Source organism: Phoenix dactylifera, chromosome 10, assembly GCF_009389715.1.
Source record: "Phoenix dactylifera cultivar Barhee BC4 chromosome 10, palm_55x_up_171113_PBpolish2nd_filt_p, whole genome shotgun sequence".
Taxonomy (NCBI): Eukaryota; Viridiplantae; Streptophyta; class Magnoliopsida; order Arecales; family Arecaceae; genus Phoenix; species Phoenix dactylifera.
This window is the reverse complement of record NC_052401.1, coordinates 14,805,447-14,828,254: the sequence shown is the minus strand read 5'-3', so window position 1 is coordinate 14,828,254 and position 22,808 is coordinate 14,805,447. Positions and strand designations below refer to the sequence as shown.

Sequence of the window (22,808 nt, the reverse complement as noted above, 5' to 3'; positions counted from 1 at the left end):
TTAGAAAGCATAAAGTCAAATATAAACATTTCTCTTATAAGACATAATGGTTTAAATCATGGAATGCCGTACCGGTCCGTACCGGCCGGTACGGGCCGGTACGTACCGGTCCGGCCGTGGACCGGTACCGGAACGGATTAAAAACCGGTATTTCCGGTTTTTTATCCGAACCGGCCGGTACGGGTGCGTACCGGCCGGTTCGGAGCCCGTACCGGCCGGTACGCACCTCGTACCGGTGCGAACCGGCCGGTTCGCACCGGTACGATTTTTTTTTTTTTTAAGAACCACAGCGCCGCGCGCTGTGGTTTTTGAAACCACCGCGTACCGGCCGGTACGGGACCGGTACCAGCCGGTACGGACCGGACCGGTACCGTACCGGTCCGGCCGGCCACCGGTACGCCGACCGGTACCGGTACGGCGGACCTTGGTTTAAATCAAGGTCCGCCGTACCGGTACCGATCGGTGTACCGGTGGCGGCCCGGACCGGTCCCATACCGGTCCCGTATCGATCCCATACGGGTTTTCCAATGATAAGCTACAGGTACCGAATTCTACGCTGATCCGGTACCGGTTCCAGGCTGGACCGGTACGGCAGACCATGGTTCAAATCAAGGTCGGTGGAACCGTCCAAAATCAGACAATTTCGACCGTTCCGAGTCGTACCGATAGCTCACTGGTATGACTCCAGCAATGGAAACGAGATCCGTTGCCGGAGCCGGAGAAAGAGAAAGAAAGAGGGCAAGCGGGGGAGGCAGAGGGAGAGGTCGGGATGCCGACGGAGGCCGGTTGAGTCCATGACCGCTTTTTTTATTTAGAATGAAATAGGGGTCCGGTCACGGCCTTAAAAAATTGTGGATTTTTAAGTAAAGTCGGCAAATCGCTTGCCGACTTTACTTAAAAATTATGATATTTTTCGGACGGCCTCTGCGTCCCTCCGTCGGCATCCGCCATCCTCCTCCGGCCTCTCTCCCTCTCCCCCTTCTCTCTCTCTCTCTCTCTCTTTTTCTCTCTCCCACGGTACCGTGCCCTCTAAAGATACAGGCCTGGCAAGGCCCATACCAAGTCGTGCTGCCAGAAAATCAGTACGGTGCCCGATACCAGTTTCTCCGACTTTGGTTCAAATAAAAATATCTAAGCCACTAGCTGTATAAGTTATTATGTTGTTAGATATGTACCATAATTAAGTCTTACCAACAAGATGAATGCCCAGTGCTATTTTGTCTCTAAGAACTAGTATTGTTCAGAACTGCTAATGTAAACTAGCTAACGGACCAGTACTAAATTATATCTTACAAAAATACATTTCCACTTGGTTAATGCTTATTAAACCAAGGATTGCTGAACCAAGCGGTTCAGCCGGTTTAGCCCGAACCGAGCCGACATGATCTTCGACTGGATCGGTTCTCCAATGGAAAACGTTTTCGACCCCTAGAAGATCGGAACCTGATTGGATGTGGCCAGAACCAGCCAGAACCGAATGGTTCCGTCTGGTTCGACTCGGATTCGATGCAAACTGGTCGGTTCGCACCGGATCCGAGCTTGTGGATTGTTCTAGTTCGGTTCGGTTCGAACCAGTACCGAACTGTACCGGTTGTGGACCGGTACAGGTCTCGATACCGATTCGACGAACCTTGTATTAAACCTAAATCTTAAAAATGTAACTTTTTGTAAAAGATGCCTTCGTTGCTTTAACTTTGATGTTAGTTTGTGTTTAGTTGTCATTTGTACAATGTATTTAGTTTTCTTCTCTGTTCTATCTTTTAGGATTGCACATATCAAAGATCAATTTATTGCACAGGAAATATATATAGAAGTAGGCATTTGTCTGAAGGTCCAAAATATAGTGCTTCAATATTATGCATTTATGGAGAATACTCAAGAGAAGAGAAAGGTTTACTAATGTCTCTTTTTTTGTATTTTATTCAGCACTGCTGCCTAACTTTTCTTCTTGATTCATAACAACTGTTTCACAATACAACAGGATAAAATGATAATGCTGAGTACTGACTGCAAGCTGGCATAATCAGTGCATTAAAGACAAAAAATGATTTAAAGTATGTGCAACAATGATTTAAAATATTTTATATGAGAAGGATAACACAAATAACAGAGCAAAATATGTTGGTCAGAAGTGAGTTAAAAGGAGTCACAATAACCAAGTAGCAACAGCTGCTGATTTGAGCACAGCCACTAATTAAGAGTCCTTTGCATAGTTTAGGAACTTTAATTATCATAGCACACTAAAAGGCATACCAGAAACCTATAATTAATTAAAATTGAAAGAGTAGAAGGATCTGGAACAACAGGAGACCTAAATCATTAGGCTACTGCAACTAGTATGAAGAAAATCTCCTTCGCATAAACAGTTTAGATTTTACATTACTATTTTCTTTTTATTTATAAAAAAGGAATAATCACAAGCAATGTCAAAGAAAAACAATAATTGAAAGAATAATTAAAAAAATTCCAACCCGTAAGATTTTATTTAATATTACCATGACAATAAAATTGTTTTAGAAACATAACCATGAGACTCCACTAATTTACAACATTTGGATGAATATATAATTAGATCAGCAAACAGGGAACTTCAAAGCATGCAATGACGACAAATTTTTCAGCATAGATACACAAAACAGGAGAATAAAGCTAATTTTAGCAAAATTATGTAGTTTCTGTAGTCAAAATATTACATTTTTGCGACTATGCATAAATTGATATGGACATCTGTAGATTCTATAGTTTCTTATAAATACAAAAGCTTTTTCACAAGTATTTTTTTAAGGTTTCAAGTGCTGGCTTGAACTGTTTGTACTGGCAGGGACATTCCATGGCGAGCTAGTACCAAAAGGTCCAGAACACAGCAAAATTAAGGAATCAATCGTCCAGCATTATGTTAACAAATAGTGAAAAGTTTTAGTATACCGAGACAACGAACCTTGATATAAATAATAATATAAAAATATTTATAATATTTTATAATACTTTATAATCCTTTTTTCTTTTTTATTGTTTTTAAATTTTGACACAGCATGACATTATGAGCCAACATGATAGACCTGCCACAGAACATGCTATAAAGTCTCTGGTCAGCACAACCATCAACACTGGCACTTAAATCCTTGTTAATTGCTAATCTTGGAAGACTCCTTACAAGGATGAATTCTCTAGTAGGACAATGAAACTTATAGGATTTATTGTTTTTGAAATATTGGACATGGTATGCTATACCGGTCGGTACCGGGCATACGATACCGGAACCAGTGGGTACCAGTCCTAGTACGCCAGTATCGGTACGCCTGGCATGCCGCATACCGTACCGATACTCGGTACGGCTATGCTAGTGCAGCACCGGTATGGGGTCTGGTACTGGTACGGTGAACCTTGGCTGGAACATAATATAGTATGATATTAATGAAAAGCAAGAAGTAGGAAAAAGTGGGCAAGCAATGGATTGAATGTTTAGAAACATTCATACAAATGAATAATATCCAACCATATAAATATGTGTTAAAAACCAATCCTTTGGCCTTTTGACTTGAGAACGCTTGATTGTAGGAATATTTCCAACAAAAAATCAAGCGTTGGATGTGCTGTAAGGTGAGAGATCAAAGCACTCAAATAAAGAAAATGTTTAATTTTTCTTAATGCAAAACTCACAGAACTCTTGAAACTTGAAAGGAATAAAATATTTTTATAGATATATTATAGCCTCGCAACCCTCTGCCTACCTTTTCAGGAACTTCAAATATAAAAATTTCATTCCACTTGGCATATCCCTCGCCCAAGCCATTTATCTTTGGGATCAACGGTCTCACACACCTAGTTCTTGCACTCTGGGGAAAAAGCTTATACTGATCTGTGGCCTTACTGTCTATTAGCAATCGCAAAGCACAAAAATACTCATGGCTATTGCCATCATCTGCAATAGGCAGTCCCTGCAATAAAGTGAAATAAGGTCATGACCAGACTTTGGAACAATATATTGGAGTCATACTATTGATAAAATATACACATATAAGACCTTAGCCTCCATGATTTGAACGGCAACATAATATCGAGTTTCCCTAGCTTTGGTAACTGCACTCAACTTATCTGAAAACCTGGGAGGTGGCACCAAAAATGACATTTGGTGGTCATGCTGTAATAACTTGGTGTTTCCCTCAACTTTTCTCAGATAAACATCACATCCAAGTTTATTTTCAACAATCACTTTTCGAAAATCATCTTCATCCAATGCAGAATATGATAAATCAAAATTTCGCCTCAAGTCTTCATCAGATTCCTGAATGACAGTACATCAGTGAGTTTTCAAAAATTGAATGTGAAGAATTATTCAAACTTATTTTAGAACACTGGTTATATTAACAGACTATATAACCTCGCTTCTTCTTGATGACTTCTGCTCTAAATCATTATGCCTACTCCAGGAAACCAAAGTTTCTGTCAGGGTTTCAAGATTGGCAGCACTGACATTAAGATTCACAGTACTTGCTGCAGCAACACGAACTCGTTTGCCAACTTTTGATGGCGGGTGCTCGCTGGTATCATATGTTTCAACCCTTAAGAAGGTGAAATAAGAACCAAGATAATTAGTAGAATAACCTATTGTGAAACTATGACAGTTAATGATCCGTAAAGCAAATCTAGTCAAATCTTGAAATTTAAAAGCACTAATAAAAAGGTTTTCTTGTGTTTAACATAAATCTTCAAAAAGTAACTAGAATCTTACTTGAATATCCCATCAAATGGTTCAATAAGAGGCTCCCATGCTTCTAATTGTCTATTGAATGTGGATGCAGCAATTGAACAGATAAGTACAGCATTCATTGCCTCAAGACGCCCATGTGTTGCAAGATTTATATTTGTAATAGTTGTGTCAAATAGTGGTGTCATCTTAACAGGTCCAACAACGACCAATAAAAATAACGTAGTGAGATGTTCAGCCTTTTTCAATAAAAAAAAAAAAAATGAAGATATAAACAAGGCTACTCACTGTCCCACACAAGCTGTCCAGGATACTGAATGAAAAAGACCCCAACTTCATCTCAGAACTAATGTTTTCCTGTGCTCTAGGCTTCACATGGTCACTTATACTGTATGCCAAACGGTTTGATGGTTTTCTAAGATCAGATCGTGCGAGAAAAGTGCAGGCCTGCAACATGACAAGCACCACAGAAACAAGTTAGAAGAGCTAACAAAGTGCTGGGACTGAATGATATAAATGTGTCAGCCTGAAATGCAAACACAATATATGAAAGCTAGTTTATCCATCAGGCACTGTTGTTGAGAACCTGATTTTCAACTTTCCAGATGCTCCAGCAGCTGGAGCCCTTTGCGCTGGAGGACTGAGAAATGGGTTCATCAGAAATATTTGCTTGGTTAACAAGATCAATCCTTGGACAGCAAAAAGAATCCTTCTTTGGTACTTCATCAATTCTTGTTACTACACATCCCAAGGAGGCATAACCAGGAGGAGGAATTGGGTACCAAAAAAAAGCATCATCAAGCCCCTTTCTAATTATATGTGCAACTTTAGTGAACTGATCAGGATTTGCAGCAATCACAGAATTATCGCACTTGAACATCAACCCTAGAGCAGGAGGTTCTAACCTGAGGCACGAATAAAATAACCAAGTGTCAGTTATCATCCTAGAGAAATATATGGGAAAAAGTATAATAATGATGATGATGATGATGATCACTGCCAACCCTTCTGTTACACAGTCGCCAAGTGCAGCGTATCCTGGACGTGGTATCGGTCGCCATATTGAAATTGGTCTTCTTAGATCACAACCTTTGTCCCACCATATCCTTTCAAAGTGTGGGGTAGACATGTAATAACTACTCGTTTTTGATAACGACCTCAGAATGTCCCATCCGGAGGAACCACAATTGCTGTTACCTCCTTGCTGACTTTGCTGCTCAATATTAATGCCAGTGTTAGAACTGGGATGACTGGAGAAAGACATATTCAAATTGGAATTATGCAGAAGAATCTGGTGCAAGTCGAAGCTTTCGCCTTCAAAAGGGCATTCCACTGAATTATGTGCAAGAAATGAACCGACAACATTGTCGATGCGCCAGATGCTATATCCAGACAAAGCCCTACAAACATAATTAGGTGATAGGTTCATACAGTGTGCAAATATGCAGTTAAAAAGTACAAAAAAAAGAGGAGTAAAAATGTACCTTGGATTAGATGGAACATAGTATATACAGTCTGAAAAGTTAGCAGATGTTACAAGATCAGATCGAAGGCAATAGACAATGTGGTTTGGAGGTGGCTGGCTTCCACCATGTGCCACACACCCTACAGCAGAGTAGCCCGGTGGTGGAATTGGCATCCAGATGGAGCACTCATTATCACTATTTGATAGCGTTCCTCCAGATTCTTGAAAATTAGATAACACACCAATGAGCTTGAAGCCGAGAGGCTTTCGTACACGACCATAAGTGTTACTAACAGCTATTACAACCTGTGAAGGAGGTATTGATCTGCAAATGCATTTGATAAAGGTTTAAATTTGATTAAGATAAGGCATAATGAAACAAACTAATATTTAACATAAATGAAAATGACACTCAAAAACCATAATCAACTAATTGAAAGAACGGTAAAATTATGATACTATAAGGAAATATGTTCTTTAAGTTAGCTAACATCCATAAGTCAAGCATCCTTCTTCAATCTTAAGATAAATAGATAAAAAAAGATAAATTTCTTAAAGTAGAAAGGTTAATCATGAAAACACGATCATCAATAATCAGATCTATCTTGTAGGATTTGGTGATCTTTTGCCCCGCCCTGCCACATTGTGGACTTGTACAGGCTACCCAACCAACCATGTAAAGAGAGAATTCTTGGGTGAGAGAATTAGCATCTGGTAGAAGACAAGTTCTACAGGACATTGAGGTACTATGATTTGTTGGGATAAGAGAGAGTGTCAATAGACCGAAGAGGCACATTGGATATTGAAAAGAGAGTGCACAGAAACACCTTACGAGTTAAGACATTTTAGCTAATCAGAAGCAATGTTCACCATACTGGTACTAGACCCCATACCGGTGCCACACTAGCATAGTGTCCGTACGGTACGGTACGAAATTGTTTTGGCATACCGAGGGTCGGTACGCCATCCGGACGGTACTGAACGTACCATATCATATCGGTTTGGTATCTGTATCGGTACTGGTGGCCTACTGATCCTCGGTATACCACAAAAATTTCATACCATATTGTACCAACACTATGCTAGTGTGGCACCGGTATAGGATTCGGTATCGGTATGGCGATCCATGTGCTCAGTTAGTGAAGTATAACAGCAGAGTCAGGAAAAGCAAGACATGGATAGAGGTCAGTCATTTGAAGCCCCAGAATCATGGTTTAATCTTTTTTGGTCCACCATGTATTCAGTATGTTGTTACTTCAAGCTTGCATACCTATGGAGTGTTCTCTTTCTGTAAGCTTTCGTGAGCTTGCTGATCTGAGCTCATGAAGTCCATTCTTATTTGGATATGGACAACCTCTTTGGCATGAAAAACTTGTTAACAAGTGGTGTTGTCTATCATCATCAGTTTCCCAAGTAAAACTTATCTTGATGGCTCAAATCAAAGCATACATCGTTTATAGGTAGATCCAACTTTTGATATGTTTATCCTATCTAATCATCCAATTTGGAATGCTATTCAGCATCCTTTTTGGAGAGACTTCAGATTAATAAATGGTTTCCCACTACGTCATGACATGGTGAAGTCCATCTCTTCATACCTATATTTCCATCTTGCAAATGGCATTGAGCTTTGATCTCATATCCTTAGAATGAAGAGATGAATATCTACAACTTTATAATTGTTGGTTTGTTAATCAGAGAAAATGCTAAGCTCTAGACTCTTGATGTTTGATTACATATGGTAGCTTTAAGACATAAAGAACACAGATTTCCTCATCTGACAGTGTGATAGTGCTTTAGATATTGCTAGTGTCCCTACCAGTTCCTGGTTGTGGCTTCTCTAAGGGTTTCGACAACCATATGGCTAGTTATTGCTTCAAGACTATGGTTTTCTAAGATAATTGCTAAAAAATGATGCTGTGACTATGCTTGATTTTCTAGCTTTAAAGCAATTAATACCACTTGCTCTTGCTTGATAACCACTAATTTCCTATGTGACTTATAGTAGTTGATATGAACTCCTCGCCATTGTAAGGAAGCTTATATCAAATTTGACGTAGGCCTACAAAAGAATCATCTTCTGCAGTAATTGGGAGCTGGGGAAGTGCTGCACATTTGGAAGTAAACCATAGGTAGCTGAGGAATTATTACATATGAAAATGAGCCATAGTCATTGAAAACAAGAACTGCTCCTATTCCTAATACTATTGACCGTAGCATTTTAAGATTTAAAAAGAAATTATTGAACAGGTGACGAGAGAAAAATAACAAACTGATAGTATATGCTTATGTCAATTAGTCATGTTATACTACCATATGCTTTTAATTGTTTCTGGAGCTATGTTGATAACCATTACCGCAAGTGGCAACAACCATTCCTGTAGAGTATTATCTGATCATTTGATAAACTATCAAATGTAGTATGATGTACTTATATAAAACAAGTACACAGGAAAACTTTCTGACCTTAAATATAGATAACCAATTCCCATAATTGAGAAGTTGAGATAAAAATGATAGAATGAATGCAGCAATGTAAAATTCATTTAACTATGAAAACAAAACATCCAAGCAGTCAGCCCTAAGCAACGTTTCAGCTCTGATGCTTGCTTACCTTGATGTCACACAATCACCCAAAATAGCATAATTAGAAGGAGCTTGGGGCCTCCAGAAGGTCAGATTGTAGCCAGGTAGTTCCCCTGCAATTATCAGCTAATCAAGATTTAGTTAAAAATAGTTTCTATTAAAAATAAGTCCTTTGAAGTACAATCCTGTAAGTTTATAAAAACATATTGGATGGTTGAAAGGCAGACAAGTCATAGAGTCAGTAATGACCTTCTGGTGATACCCAAAGTCGCTTGAAGCTTGTACAACAAGTTAGTGGATTAATATTACCAAATTGCAATGCTGCAAGAGCCTGATTTTGTAATTTAAGTAAAAGAGAAGCAACACTCAGAGAAAGGTGGATGCATAGATCGGTAGAAGTCACCGATATATTAGTCTTATCTTTAACAGAAGTATATCCTCCTGAAATATCAATTGGCTGAATAACAACAAGACCTGAACCAGCCTCAACAGTGAGATCTTTCATGAGACACCGAGCCCAAGTGTCATTTTCTTTCAAAGCATACCTATTTGAAAAAATGTTAAGCTCATGAAGCATGAAGCTTGTTAAATTAAATAGTGAAAACCAACTCGAAGACTATGAAAAGAAAAAGGAAGAACATATAGAAGAATCCCTACAACCAGTTTATAATGAATAGACAGCACTTACATGAAACTCAAATCCATCTTTGCTCGGAGAAGCTTCTCAATGTGCAAGGAATCATCCATCGACAATTTTGAACAGTCATAGAAGGTAAATTCAGGGGACACAATCTGCATGGAGTTTAGGAATATAAAACTCCATCAACCACACCACCAAATATATTCTTGAAAAAAATTGTGTTGATATACTCACAGAAAACGGTCTAAAAGGTGTTCAAAGGTCAAGGTGGCCCAAATAAAACAAATTAAAAGGAAAAAAAAACTGATAAATACAAGGAGAGACCTAAAAACAAAAGTAAGGTCCCACAAACGAAACATAATATATTACATAATATGTATATAGTCAATGGTATGTATCAACTTGGTAACTTACAGTGATCAGTCTAATTTTACAAATTCCAACAAAATGCAAAAGCAGATGACTAGGAAGGCTGTACAGGCCCCCAAGCTGGCTTTTTTTTAAGACATTGGCAAATAACAGAATTTAATAGACATTTTCATACTTGCTTAACATGTATGGGCATCAATACCAACACAAATAGATGTTGATGCAGAAGCAAACAAGTATCTAGAAACACTAGATGTTAAGATTGCTCTAGTAATATTCTTGAAGAAGAAGACAAGATTTGATCCGATAACTGAAAGGCGCTCAGTTACTCAGTATATTTTTTGTAAGCTAGCATAAGCAACAGGGTACAATGAGGATGATAGTGTTGATAAGTATAACAACAACACATGGCAGCTTAACTACTTCCATAAGGCTCGAAAACTGAGAATCAAACCTGAACCAACCAAGGGAGGGTATGATACATGCCAAACTGAGGATTGAACCGATTAAGAAAACCATTATCCATGGGTATGCCCCACACACCCTTGATATGGCCATTTCTAGCCTCCAGATTCTGAGTTTGGGTTTCCTACAATGCTTTCTTTTCTAAATGTTACATTTTTGTCATGAAGAAGGTGCGGATATCTAGTTAACTACCGTAATTATTGTTTCAAGTGTCTGCTGAAGTTAGAAAATGATTTATCACATAAATAATATATCATACAGACATACACTAACTAAATTATATATAGAAAATTTAGAAATTCATATTAGCATTTAAAAGCAATTAGATTACTAGAAATCATAAATCCATATAGAAGGCACATATCTATTTTTTCAAGATTTAATTCTTATTTTTAAACATATATGTTTTTGATTAATTATACATTAAGTTTTAATAAATATAAGTTTATTGGGGAAAAAGAACCATCTATCTTAGATATTAATGTACAACTATCTAACTCCTCCATATATTTTTTTTAAAGTTACAATATCTATGATATATTTTTATAAGTATAACTATTTGAGAAATTGCTAACGAAAATTCAGAAATTAACAAAATTTTGTTTTTTGCAAGCTAAATAAATGTGATAACTCAGAAATTAGTCTATAATTAGCAAACACATCATGTATAAATTTTAAATATTTAAAACTTTTTCATATTTTAATAAATAATTATTTCAATAATTAATTTAAAAAAATATGATAATATGAAAATTTTCTTAGCTTGGTGCTATATGTACATCATATAAATAAATCATCTGACAGATGCATATTCACAGGGTTAATTTTAAATTTATTTTAGAATCGAGTGGAACCCAAGCATACACAAAGTTACCCCATTATCTCTAAAAATTTAGTAGCATGTGCACACACAAGTACAAACAAACAACTAAATTTTATTCACAGATTTTACATATTTATTTCTTAAAAATGTAAAAAAAAATATTTCTTAGAAATATAATAGCTCAAAAAATTAATTTGGCAGGGATGTAGAATCAACCATTCCCTACATCATATCCAAAAATAACCCCAAACAAACACCATTTAATTAGGTTAATTTTGAATTACACAGATTTCTGGGTGTAGGTCTTAGGGTTAAACCCCAAAACCCCAAAATCCAAGCATACATTATATTTTAAAGAATGTTGACAGATTTATCAATTTTTTCTTGACTTGGCCTGGATTTTGATAAAATAAAAGAAAAGGAGGGGGCTTATTGCCTTAAGTAGGTTGATCGTTTCAGAGGTATGAGTGAGATGATTTTTGAAGTTGTTTTTGTTAGATTTTTGGTGCAAGATCACCAAGAGGACGTGCCCAACTTTCCTTCTCTCCCTGGCTTATTCCTCTGCCAAAACAAGAAAAAATGTGAGAGACAGCTCTAAATCTAGGGATGGAAGTGGGCCAGGCCGGGCCGGGCTATGCTCCTACTCGAACCCAGCCCAAATATATTTTTCGGGCTTCGGCCCGGGCTTAGACCCAAAATTTTTTGGATAATACAGGTCCGAGCCTGATTGGACCGGCCTGAATTACCCATTTGGGCCAAAAATAGGTCCGGCCCGAACCCGATTGAAATTTAATATTTCATAATATTGCTTCACAAGAAAATGAGCTAGTTAAAAATTAGCCTCTCTCCTATAATATAAGTAAATGATACATTATACATTATTCTTAGCTAAACCTATTTTAATTTGTCCTTCTTCATTATTCTCTCTAAATAACAACATAAAAAAATAAATTGATTCAAGCCTAAATTCAGACTTTGTTGCGGGCCTTGTTCAGGCTCGGGCTATTGACATACCCGAGCTCGACCCGAAAAACAAATTGGCTCTATATTTAAGCCCAAACTTGGTTTAAACTCTTTCAGGCATAGCCCGAAGTCGGCCCGGCCTGAGCCCATTTCCATCCCTATCTAAATCCTTTCCAGAATGATCCCAACTGTTATCGCTCCAAAACCAAGCGAACCGAGTAGTTTAGGTTCAGCTTGGGTGTGGTATGGGGCAAATTGTTTGATTCCCGAGCAGTTCACACTTCACATAGTTCAAATTAGTTGCGGAAACCGAGTGGGTTGGGCCAGATTGGAGGTTAGCCTAGGCCCAACCCGAGACATTGAGATCTCTACCTAAAGCTGAACCCAACATGGTCTTTTACCCAATATGGTCTTTTACCCAAGCTCATCAACCCAAACCTAGCCCGATCTCAATTTTTGATCTTAGGTTCAAAATCTGGTTGGTTCAGATTGGATTAGGCTAGGTTGAGTTGTTTAGATCGGCTTAGCCAAGTCACCTATAAATGTTCATGCCATATGAATAAAATCTGAACTCAAGAAAAAATTAACTGGATAGCAACATGTGAGTGTAATGTAGATCATATTTCCGATAGTTAAACACTAGAGAGAGATATATATCTATATTGTATATGGTTTGACTTGGGTAGGCTTGCAAAATATCTCATCCGGAACCCAACCCAAATTTAAGTTAGGTCGGGATCTTAACCCAACTTGGGCTATGCCTTAACCTGCCCATGCCGATCCAATTTTGGGTTGAGCTCCGGGTGCCATTTAGTTGAGCTATGCCTTAAACTGCCCATGCCCCGCCACTTTCTGCCCCTAGTACAAGTGCAGTTTGGCCAGATCCACCCACAACCTATTGGCCCCAGACAGTTATAGCCTCGGTTTGGTATGAATGGGATGGCTTGGTTGGGTTCACTCAGTTCTTAAGAACCTTGCTCCCAAGCAAGTATGATTTCAAGGGAAGAAAAACAGCTCAAAGTTGACACTAATTGAAACTATTTTGTTCTTAAGAGGGCAAAAGGGTGAAGGTTTGAGAATTATATGTGTAGAACGCTCCTTTATGGAAAGATTGATCGGATTACACATGTTGCGGCCACCTGATTATTGGAGGAGTTTCAACCATATACACAAAAATGGTAACAAAGTCTCTTTAAGGAGTCGAGCACCCTCCTCTAATTGGTGGTTCCAGGTTCAAAACTTGGAAGGTGTTCTCCCAAGTATCTGGGCTTGGCTAATTCCCAAGTATCAGAGATAGATAGAGAGAGAGAGAGAGAGGGAGAGAGGAAAAGAAAGAAAAAAGTTGTTCTGATTCAACTGCATTCCTCTTTATGTGGTATTAGCTCAACAAATTATACATGAAATACAAAGCTAATATATAATAACAACTAAGAGAACCAAGGACAACCAGTGCAACCAATGGAGGTAAAAAATGGAAACACTATAAGTTAGAAACTACAAAAAGTACAAATCAAGGATTACAATGACACAATCTTCAGAAAACAAATAAAAAGCATTGAAGATTTATTTTACCTGAGCTTCGAATGTAAAACTCAGCATTTGACTTGTAGCATCGTCAACAACAGTGCTAGGAACACTAGTCTCTTCTTTACATTCTTGAATTTGTACTAAACCTTTACTGATTTTAGAAGCAGAATTATCTATAAATGAAATCTCAACACCATCGTCTGCGGAGACTGAGTAGCTGCTACCATTATTCAGGTACGTACACTTTCTCAACAATGTGCCATTCTGATGAATGCAAAAAATTAAGAAGCGATACATACTCAAAAAGAGTAGAATGATAGTTTATCTTGATCACATATCATAACATTAACAAAGGAAGATTATATAGTAATCTTAGCAGTATATCAATACATGTGGTAATATATCACATACATCCAAAGTTCAAAACTAAAGTAGACAGCAAATAAGTGCAATTTAATAGAAGGAACATCTACGGCATTGCTTTAGTTGACTAAAAAAAGGTGCTTCCCAAAAGGCACCTATATGAAAGTGCTTTTGCAGAAACAAGTTACCCTCGAAAAACATCTTTGGTAAACAAATAACAGAAACACTTTCTTTTAAATAATGATCATGAAGATATAGCAACGACTTTTGCTTCAGAAAATGTAGATATACCTGAAAAAATAATTGTGAATTAAACTATTTGACTAATTGTTATCACTAAATTGTATTTGAGCATCATTTATAACATATCAGCATGGAGATTGAATTACAATATTGCACCAGGGCCAAGCTGAGTTTGGGATTATTGTGGAAGCAGACTGCTTGGCATTAATCAAGATGATCAATGAGGAATGACAAACTTGATGTTATGCAGACCCTAAACACTGGGGAGGGAATGTTGTTATTTGTGTATATTCGCATAAAGTTCAGAGAGGTCAATCAAGTGGCTGATTGGTTAGTAAACCAGGGCATTATTTGATGCAATGTGCTTTTCTTATTGAGGGACCAAAATGGTTTTCTTTAGAGTTGTGGCTTTCGATATGGGCTGATAGTTGTAAACTTTAAAGTGTTGAATGAAATATCTTTATTAGAAAAAAGGTCATGCCCATAGTTTTTCCTAGCAAAGTACAAAGCTATCAACCCAGCAGATCATGAAACATAATGGTCCACACTCTGCAGTGAAGTAGAAGGGATGAACTTGCAAAGATATAAGCAACAGTTTAAAAGTGTGTTGCCCAAGAAGACAACCCAAGAGGGGGGGTGAATTGGGTTTTAAGTACTTATTACAAATACAAACTTAACGAGTAACTAATTAAACCTTATTGCAAGCGGATTAATTAGTTTACTAGATGTACTGAATGGAGGGGATGGAAGAGACAATGAACCAATCACAAACACAAGAGGTTTTATAGTGGTTTGGAGCTAACCCTTGCTCCTACGTCCACTCCCCAAACTTCACTTGGGAGTTCACTATAATCCCTCGGATTATAGCCGGTTGTTTTACAAGTTCACAACCCAACTTGTTGTTTTACGAGATCACAACGAACTCGGTCGGTTTTCACAGGCTCACCGACTAAAACCACCCGATTGTTTTTCCGGGATCACAATCGAATCCTTACACCGTTGGTTTTACCCTCGGCTCACCAACCAACCTCACAACCCAGGGGATTGAATCAAGTAAGAAAATAGTTTGGGAAAATTACACGGAAAGCTTCTTAATAAGCAAATATTAAACAATATGAAAAGAGAGAAGTTAGAAGCCCTCAAACAGATTTTGGAAGTAGAAGAAGGGGCTTCTCGACTTTAGAGTCTCCTCTTTGAATGCGCTAAAGACTTGATGTCAGAAGGATAGCCTTGAATGCGAAGGAAGGAGTTTGTAGGATGGACTTCAATTCGCTTCTTCCTTCTTTCCCTTGTATTTACTCTTGAGAGACTTTGGTAGGTGGAAATCACTTTTTCTTTGAATGGAATCTCTCTCTTAATGTCTATTACTGTTCACTCTGGCTATTTAAGCAGTCCACTTTGAAAACTAGCCGTTAGACACCAATTTAGGGCCGTTCTGCACAATCTGCAACTCCTGACAATGTGTCCGTTGGGATTGGAGTCGACTCGCTCAATCTGGAGTCGACTCGGCTGTTGCTGGAGTCGACTCATGCTTTACTGGAGACGACTCGCCCACTGTTCAAGATTTAAATTAAAGTGCTGTCCCGTTCTGGAGTCGACTCGGCCAAACGTGGAGTCGACTCGCCAGTATCCGGAGATGACTCGGCCCTCTGGAGACGACTCGTTCTCAGGATTCCAGAGATCTTTCTTTCAGGTTTACTCCCTCAAGTCGACTCGGATTCTCTTGGAGTCGACTCAGCTCTCAGAGACCGAAAAACTGATCTTCTGTTTTTGGAGTTGAACTGCCTCGGAGTCGACTCGGATCGTCTTGGAGTCGACTCGGCTCTCAGAGCCCAAAAACTGATCTTCTGTCCTTGGCGTTGAACTGCCTCGAAGTCGACTCGGATCGTCTTGGAGTCGACTCGGCTCTCAAAGCCCGAAGTTGGTTCTCTGACTTTTAGTCTTGCTTTCCTCTGAGAGTCGACTCTTGCTTGTTTAGGAGTCGACTCCCCAACCGTTGGAGTCGACTCGAATTCTTCTGGAGTCGACTCGGTAACAGGGTCCAGAAACCACTTCTCTGTCTTTCTGTCTGTTACTCCTTGGAGTCGACTCGGAACTATCTGGAGTCGACTCGGTAATCATCGGAGTTGACTCGAATTCTTCAGGAGTCGACTCGGTGACAGGGTCTGAGATTCATCTTTCTGTCCTGCTGTCTGTTCTTAGTCGGAGTCGACTCGCAGTGTGCCGGAGTCGACTCGAGCCTGTGCCAGAACATCTGAAACACTTGGAGTCGACTCGAAATCCTTCGGAGTCGATTCGAGTTTCAGCCTTTGACTTAAGCTGATTTCCACATGCACTCAAAAGAAGATTCTCACAAATTTTGCTTGAGATACTGGATTGAATTCATTAGTATAACATAAAATATACTCAAATGCTTTGGTCTCATCAAAATCAAATTGGGGTATTATCAATCACTCCACAATCTCTCCCTTTTTGATGATGACAAAACATTGAGTATTTGATGAGAGAAATACCCATCTAAAAAGATGATTCAGAATAAAATTTTGAAATGTCTAGTTATTTTAATCTATCCAGAATTGAAAGGTATGAATAAGTAAATCCTGAAATTAAAGCTCCCCCTTTCATTTGGAATTATATAAGCCTTCATATCATGCAATCAATTGTTTGGCTTATATGTATTAAATGAATTTGCATTCTTAAGATTTCAGATTCTCCCCCTCAACATATGCATTCAATTTTGTTTAGATTTTCTGAATTTTCTTTTAATGTCTTGAATCTTTCTAGCTTAAATTCTTACTTTCAGAGGGAAACTATGACAATTTGTTCTTGAGTATGATTCAGCTAATCTCCGAATATCCTTTGAATAGATTCTGGAGATCACTCCTTGAGGAGCCCCAACAGAGAGATAATGAGCCTCGAGGTATCGAATCCACTTAGTTAAGGATTTTTTTTGTGATTCCCTTTACATTTTGATTCATCATATTTTCTCCCCCTTTTTGTCATCATAGCAAAAAGACGCGGAACTCAGAAAAGTATTAGAATTCAAATTGCACAGTTTTGAAAGAAAATGTCTACTCATTGTATTGATGCTAATTTGAGTACAACTGTAAATACATCATACAAGTGTAAAAACAAATACATCATAAAGTAAAAAACAAAGCTACATTAGGATTTCTTGGAGGATGAGGCTCCTGAACCTAGTCTTGTGTGCTTCAAGACCAAGCTGAGCCCCTCTTGAACATTCCCTAGCTGAACTATGATCTCCGAGGTGGCCCTAGTCTGGATTGTGGTAAGCTCGGTCACACTCTCCTGGAGGGTGTCCAACTTGGAGATCAATGCACTGGCTAACCGCTCTACACCCTGACTTTGACTGCCTAGCTCATGTCGGATGCCGTCTCACATCTTCTTCGTGTCGTCCTTGACGTCACTCATGTTCCAGTATTGAGCTTGAACTAGGCTTCGCACATTGGATATTTCCTCCTTCAGGTGCGCAGTCATCTCTGTCACGGCTGCCAAGGAGGGAACTACCTCGATGGAGAGAGCAGTCTGAGGACCTCGGAGCTCTCTCAGCAGGTCATCCCTCAGCTCCCTCACTATCTCCTGCCGCAACTCTCGGAGCTGCTCAGAAGATATCCGAACCTCCAGGGGCTGCTGCTGAGAAGGTGGGGCAGTGGAGGTGGAGGGCTTAGTATGGATAGGACCAGAGGTGGAAGGAAAAGTGGGAAGATCTGTATAGTGCTCCTGGTCATGGTCAGGGCTAGGAGAGTGATGAGTGGTAGGATCAGATGGTGTGGATGTGGATAGTTTCCGTACCCAGACTCCCCCGACCTTATGGAATCCCATCCGATGAAAGGTCCCCTCACCCATGCGATCTGTAAAACGCAATGAGCGAGAGGGTTCCCCCTCAGAGATAGGGACCTCTAACTCTCTAAAGATAAGGGTGAACAACATCCCATACGGGAGACTCAGCCTAGGTTTGTCTAGGGGTTCACAAAGGTATCTGTAGATGAGTTTAGGAAAGTTGATGGGAGTGTCTTGGAGGATGTGGAACATCAAAGCTAGGTCTCTCTCTGAAATGAAGTCAAACCTACCAGTTTTGGGGAAGAGAGTCCTAAAAATGATACTTAGGAGAAGCTGCATTTCAGCCGAAAGCTGATTTGCGAACACCTCCTCTATGGGGGACAGAGGTGGATTCCCTAAGATGGCCGTAAGGGCCTCTGTCCTATCTGAGGGGTGTGTGGGAACGATCCCCTCACTGGAGAGATGGAGGACTCGAGCAATGAAGTACTCGAAAAGGAAAACTGGGGCACCCGCTACAGTCCCCTGGATACCGCCGCTACCCCGTGCGACAGTACCGTAAAATTTCCTAACTAACCCTGTATAGGTAGGGAGGTCAAGAGAACAGAAGAACTCTAAGCCCTGGGCCCTAAGGTGATGCCCTAGGTTGAACCCTTCCCGGGAGAGGAAGTCAAAGTTGACTTGCCTTCCGGTAGAGACAACCTTCCCGGCGCATGAGCGCGAGGGAACCGGCCTAGGCGGGGAAGGAACCAGAGGTGGTGGCCTCGTGGGTTCGTTCCGAGCCTTGGACCGTCGCTCGACCCCACTCGCGGAGAAGGGTCTCTTTCGGCTTGGGACGACTTTCCTAGGCATTTTTGACCTAAACACAGGGGAAGGACAAGAAAAATGGAGGAAACATCGAGGAAAGAACCTAGAATGGGTCGGAGACGAGGTCGGAGACGGCTCTAGGGCTTTTGAACAGTGGCGGCTGAAAATAGAAGTGAAGAGAAAAACATTCCGCTTAGGGTTAAAAAATTGGATTTCCGACCTCGAGTCGACTCCGGTAAGTCGCGAGTCGACTCGACCTCGAGTCGACTCCCAAATATGCGCGAGTCGACTCTCCCACGAGCCGACTCGAACTCTGGCACATAACCAAAAATCTTTTTATTTCCATGCCAAAAGAGAGAGTTATGGAACTATCTCAGATTTAAGAACTGATTTGATGATCATCGATAAGAGGTCCTATGTCCAACATAAACTAATCATCAAAATCAATGAATTAGAAGAGAGTATCACTAGAATGGATCAATCACTCCTAACCCTCTTCTAAGTATACAAAATTGATCTTCACTCAAAGATTTTGTGAAGATATCAGCAAGTTGATCATCAGTACAAACAAATTGAAGTGTCACATCACCATTCAGAACATGATCTCTTATGAAGTGATGTCTTATCTCAATGTGTTTAGTTCTTGAATGTTGAATTGGATTTTTAGTTAGATTAATGGCACTCGTATTATCACAGTTAATGAAAATTTTACCTTTTTTAATGCCATAATCTTCAAGTTGTTGTTTAATGATCCATAAGATTTGAGCACAACAACTCTCGGCAGCTACATATTCGGCTTCAGCCGTAGATAGTGCAACCGAGTTTTGTTTCTTGCTAAACCAAGAGATTAAATTTTCTCCTAAGAATTGACATGACCCGCTGGTGCTTTTTCTATCAAGTTTACAACCAGCGAAGTCTGAATCAGTGTACCCTATTAAGTTTATGCTTGATTCTTTAGAGTACCATAAACCTATGTTTTTTGTTTCTATTAGGTATTTAAAGATTCTCTTAACAGCAATTAAATGTGATTCCTTAGGATTAGATTGATATCTAGCACACATGCATACACTAAACATGATATCAGGTCTACTTGCAGTAAGATATAATAAAGATCCTATCATACCTCTATACATCTTTTGATCTACTGATTTACCTGATTCATCTTTGTCTAGTTTGCATAATGAACTCATGGATGTGCTGATTGACTTGTTTCCTTCCATATCAAACTTCTTAAGCATCTCCTTGATGTATTTTGCTTGACAGATGAAGATGCCTTCTTTAGATTGTTTGATTTGGAGCCCGAGAAAATAGTTCAGCTCTCCCATCATGCTCATTTCAAATTCACTCTGCATTAAGTCAGCAAATTCTTCGCAGAGGCGATTGTTAGGAGCACTGAAAATAATATCATCTACATAAATCTGAACTACTAACATATCTTTGTTTTTCTTCTTTAAAAACAGTGTTGTATCAACGTTCCCTCTAGAGAATTCATGGTCTAATAGAAATTTGCTAAATCTTTCATACCATGCTTTAGGAGCTTGTTTCAGACCATAAAATGTTTTGTTTAGTTTATAAACATGATTGAGGTATTGATGATTTTCAAAACCAGGAGGTTGTTCTACATACACCTCCTCATTAATATACCCATTCAAAAAGGCACTTTTTACATCCATTTGAAATAGTTTGAAGTCTTTAGAGCATGCAAATGCTAGTAACAATCTAATTGCTTCAAGTCTAGCTACAGGAGCAAAAGTCTCATCAAAGTCTATACCTTCTTCTTGATTATAGCCCTTTGCTATTAGTCTAGCTTTGTTCCTAATCACGATTCTATTTTTATCAAGTTTATTTTTATATATCCATTTAGTTCCTATTATTGAGTATTCAGTGGGTCGATCAACTAAGTTCCATACTTTGTTTCTAGTAAATTGGTTTAGCTCTTCTTGCATCGCATTTATCTAATTTACATCATTTTCAGCTTCTTCTATGTTTTTAGGTTCAAAGTGTGAGATAAATGCTAGATGATTATTTAAGTTCCTAAGAGATGCTCTAGTTCTAACAGGTCATCTAAAATTAATTTCTTAGGATGACCATGAGCATACCTCCAAGCCTTAGTAAGCCCATGATCAACAATTACCTCTTGGCTTGTTGAAGTTTCTCCAATTTGCTTCGGTTCATCCTCTTGTAATGTCATCTCATCTATCTTTTTCTCAAGTATTTCTGCATCCTCATCAAGAGCTACTTTCTTGCTAGAAGAGATATCATTAGTATCATTAAAAACAACATGTATAGACTCTTCAATAACAAGGGTTCTTTTGTTAAAGACTCTATAAGCTTTACTTAATGTGGAATATCCCAAAAAGATACCTTCATCTGATTTAGAATCAAATTTACCTAAGTTATCTTTGCCATTATTATGAATGAAACACCTACATCCAAAAACATGAAAATAGTTTACTTTGGGCTTTCTATCTCTCCAAAGTTCATAAGGTGTTTTCTTTATAATTGGTCTCAATAAAACCCTATTTAATATATGACATGATGTATTAATGGCTTCTCCCCAAAAATACTTAGGGAGGTTACTTTCGCACAACATGGTTCTAGCCATTTCCTCTAGGGTTCTATTCTTTCTTTCTACAACTCCATTTTGTTGTGGTGTCCTAGGTGCAGAGAAATTATGAGTTATTCCCTTTTTACTACAAAATTCATCAAATAGATGATTTACAAATTCCGTTCCATGATCACTCCTAATAGCTATAACTGAAGCATTTCTTGAATTAGTAACTTCCTTATGAAATTTCTTAAATACTGAAAATGCTTCATCTTTATGAGCTAAAAGCATGATCCATGTGTATCTAGAAAAATCATCTACAATGACAAGGCCATACTTGTTTCCACCAAGACTTGTGGTTCTAGTTGGTCCAAATAGATCCATGTGTAGTAGTTCAAGGGGTCTAGACATCTAGTAGTAGTGACACAATTTATGGATTTAAAAGAGCTCCTAGATTGTTTCCCATATTGACATGCTTCACAAATTTTATTTTTCTCAAATTTTAGTTTTGGCAAACCTATTACAGAATCTCTTTTAACTAGTTTTGATATTGTATCCATACTTGCATGACCTAACTTACGGTGCCATAACCAACTTGCATCATTAACCTTAGTATCACTAGCTACTAAGCAAGGATTATTTTTGGCAAGATCTTCAAGATCTACTACGTACACATTACCACATCTTATTTCTTTGAATACTAAGCTATTGTCACTTGAGTTGGTTATGATGCAAAGAGTTGGCTTAAACAGAACATCAAAACCTCTATCACATAATTGACTTACGCTAAGTAAGTTATGCTTAAAACCATCTACAAATCGTACATTATCAACAAAGGTTGAAGAGGTGATTTGTACTTTACCTATACCAACGATGTGACCTTGGTTATTGTCTCCAAATGTCACAGCACCTCCCTTTTTAGGCTCTAGGGTGAAGAATTGCTCCTTGTCACCCGTCATGTGTCTTGAGCAGCCACTATCCAAGTACCAACAGTTTTTGTCGACTTTGGCTGCAAGACACTCCTACACAAGGAAATCATACAATTTTAGGTACCCAAGTTTTCTTGGGTCCTTCAAGGTTAGTAATGTTGGTTCTTTTTGGAACCCAAACCTTTTTAATTTTTCTTTTAGCTTCTACTTTCCTATGGTCACACACATTAGCTTTATGTCCTACTTTTCCACAGCAAAAACAGGTTATATTCTTAGTTTTACTTTCCCCTGCTTTCACAAAGAAATTTTTAAGGAGCTTTTGCTTATTCTTAGGTTTATACCCTAAAACAGCTCTATTAAACACAGCTCGTTGATTATTAAGTATCATTTCCAATTTTCAGAGCTATATGTAAACTTTTCAACAATAGGTTTGTATTTTTCAAGTTTTTTTATTAGCTTTTGTTTTCTGTTTTCAGTATGTTTAAGTCTTTTGTAAGATTATCTTTTATAGTTTGTTTACCGTTTTTAAGTTCTGAAATTTTCTTGGTTAGTTTTTCGTTATCTTTAATTAAGG

At 38.6% G+C, this 22,808-nt stretch overlaps 1 protein-coding gene across 3 annotated transcripts in view; it reads right to left on the bottom strand.

The window, feature by feature from the left end:
• The window catches only part of LOC103722332, a 148,533-nt gene that overhangs the window by 19,570 nt on the left and 106,155 nt on the right, over nucleotides 1–22,808 (bottom strand). For all 3 annotated transcript variants that reach the window (XR_005513724.1, XM_039131054.1, XM_039131055.1), the window contains exons 35-46: nucleotides 13,592–13,810; nucleotides 9,448–9,551; nucleotides 9,009–9,304; nucleotides 8,788–8,872; nucleotides 6,193–6,498; nucleotides 5,713–6,108; nucleotides 5,295–5,613; nucleotides 4,997–5,155; nucleotides 4,733–4,896; nucleotides 4,382–4,562; nucleotides 4,025–4,285; nucleotides 3,732–3,938 (exon numbers count right to left, since the gene is read on the bottom strand). Coding sequence is in view for 2 of the 3 variants with exons in the window: in XM_039131054.1 (XP_038986982.1) it covers nucleotides 3,732–3,938; nucleotides 4,025–4,285; nucleotides 4,382–4,562; nucleotides 4,733–4,896; nucleotides 4,997–5,155; nucleotides 5,295–5,613; nucleotides 5,713–6,108; nucleotides 6,193–6,498; nucleotides 8,788–8,872; nucleotides 9,009–9,304; nucleotides 9,448–9,551; nucleotides 13,592–13,810 (2,697 nt within the window). In the remaining variant the exon portion in view is untranslated. The remainder of the gene's footprint in view (nucleotides 1–3,731; nucleotides 3,939–4,024; nucleotides 4,286–4,381; nucleotides 4,563–4,732; nucleotides 4,897–4,996; nucleotides 5,156–5,294; nucleotides 5,614–5,712; nucleotides 6,109–6,192; nucleotides 6,499–8,787; nucleotides 8,873–9,008; nucleotides 9,305–9,447; nucleotides 9,552–13,591; nucleotides 13,811–22,808) is intronic.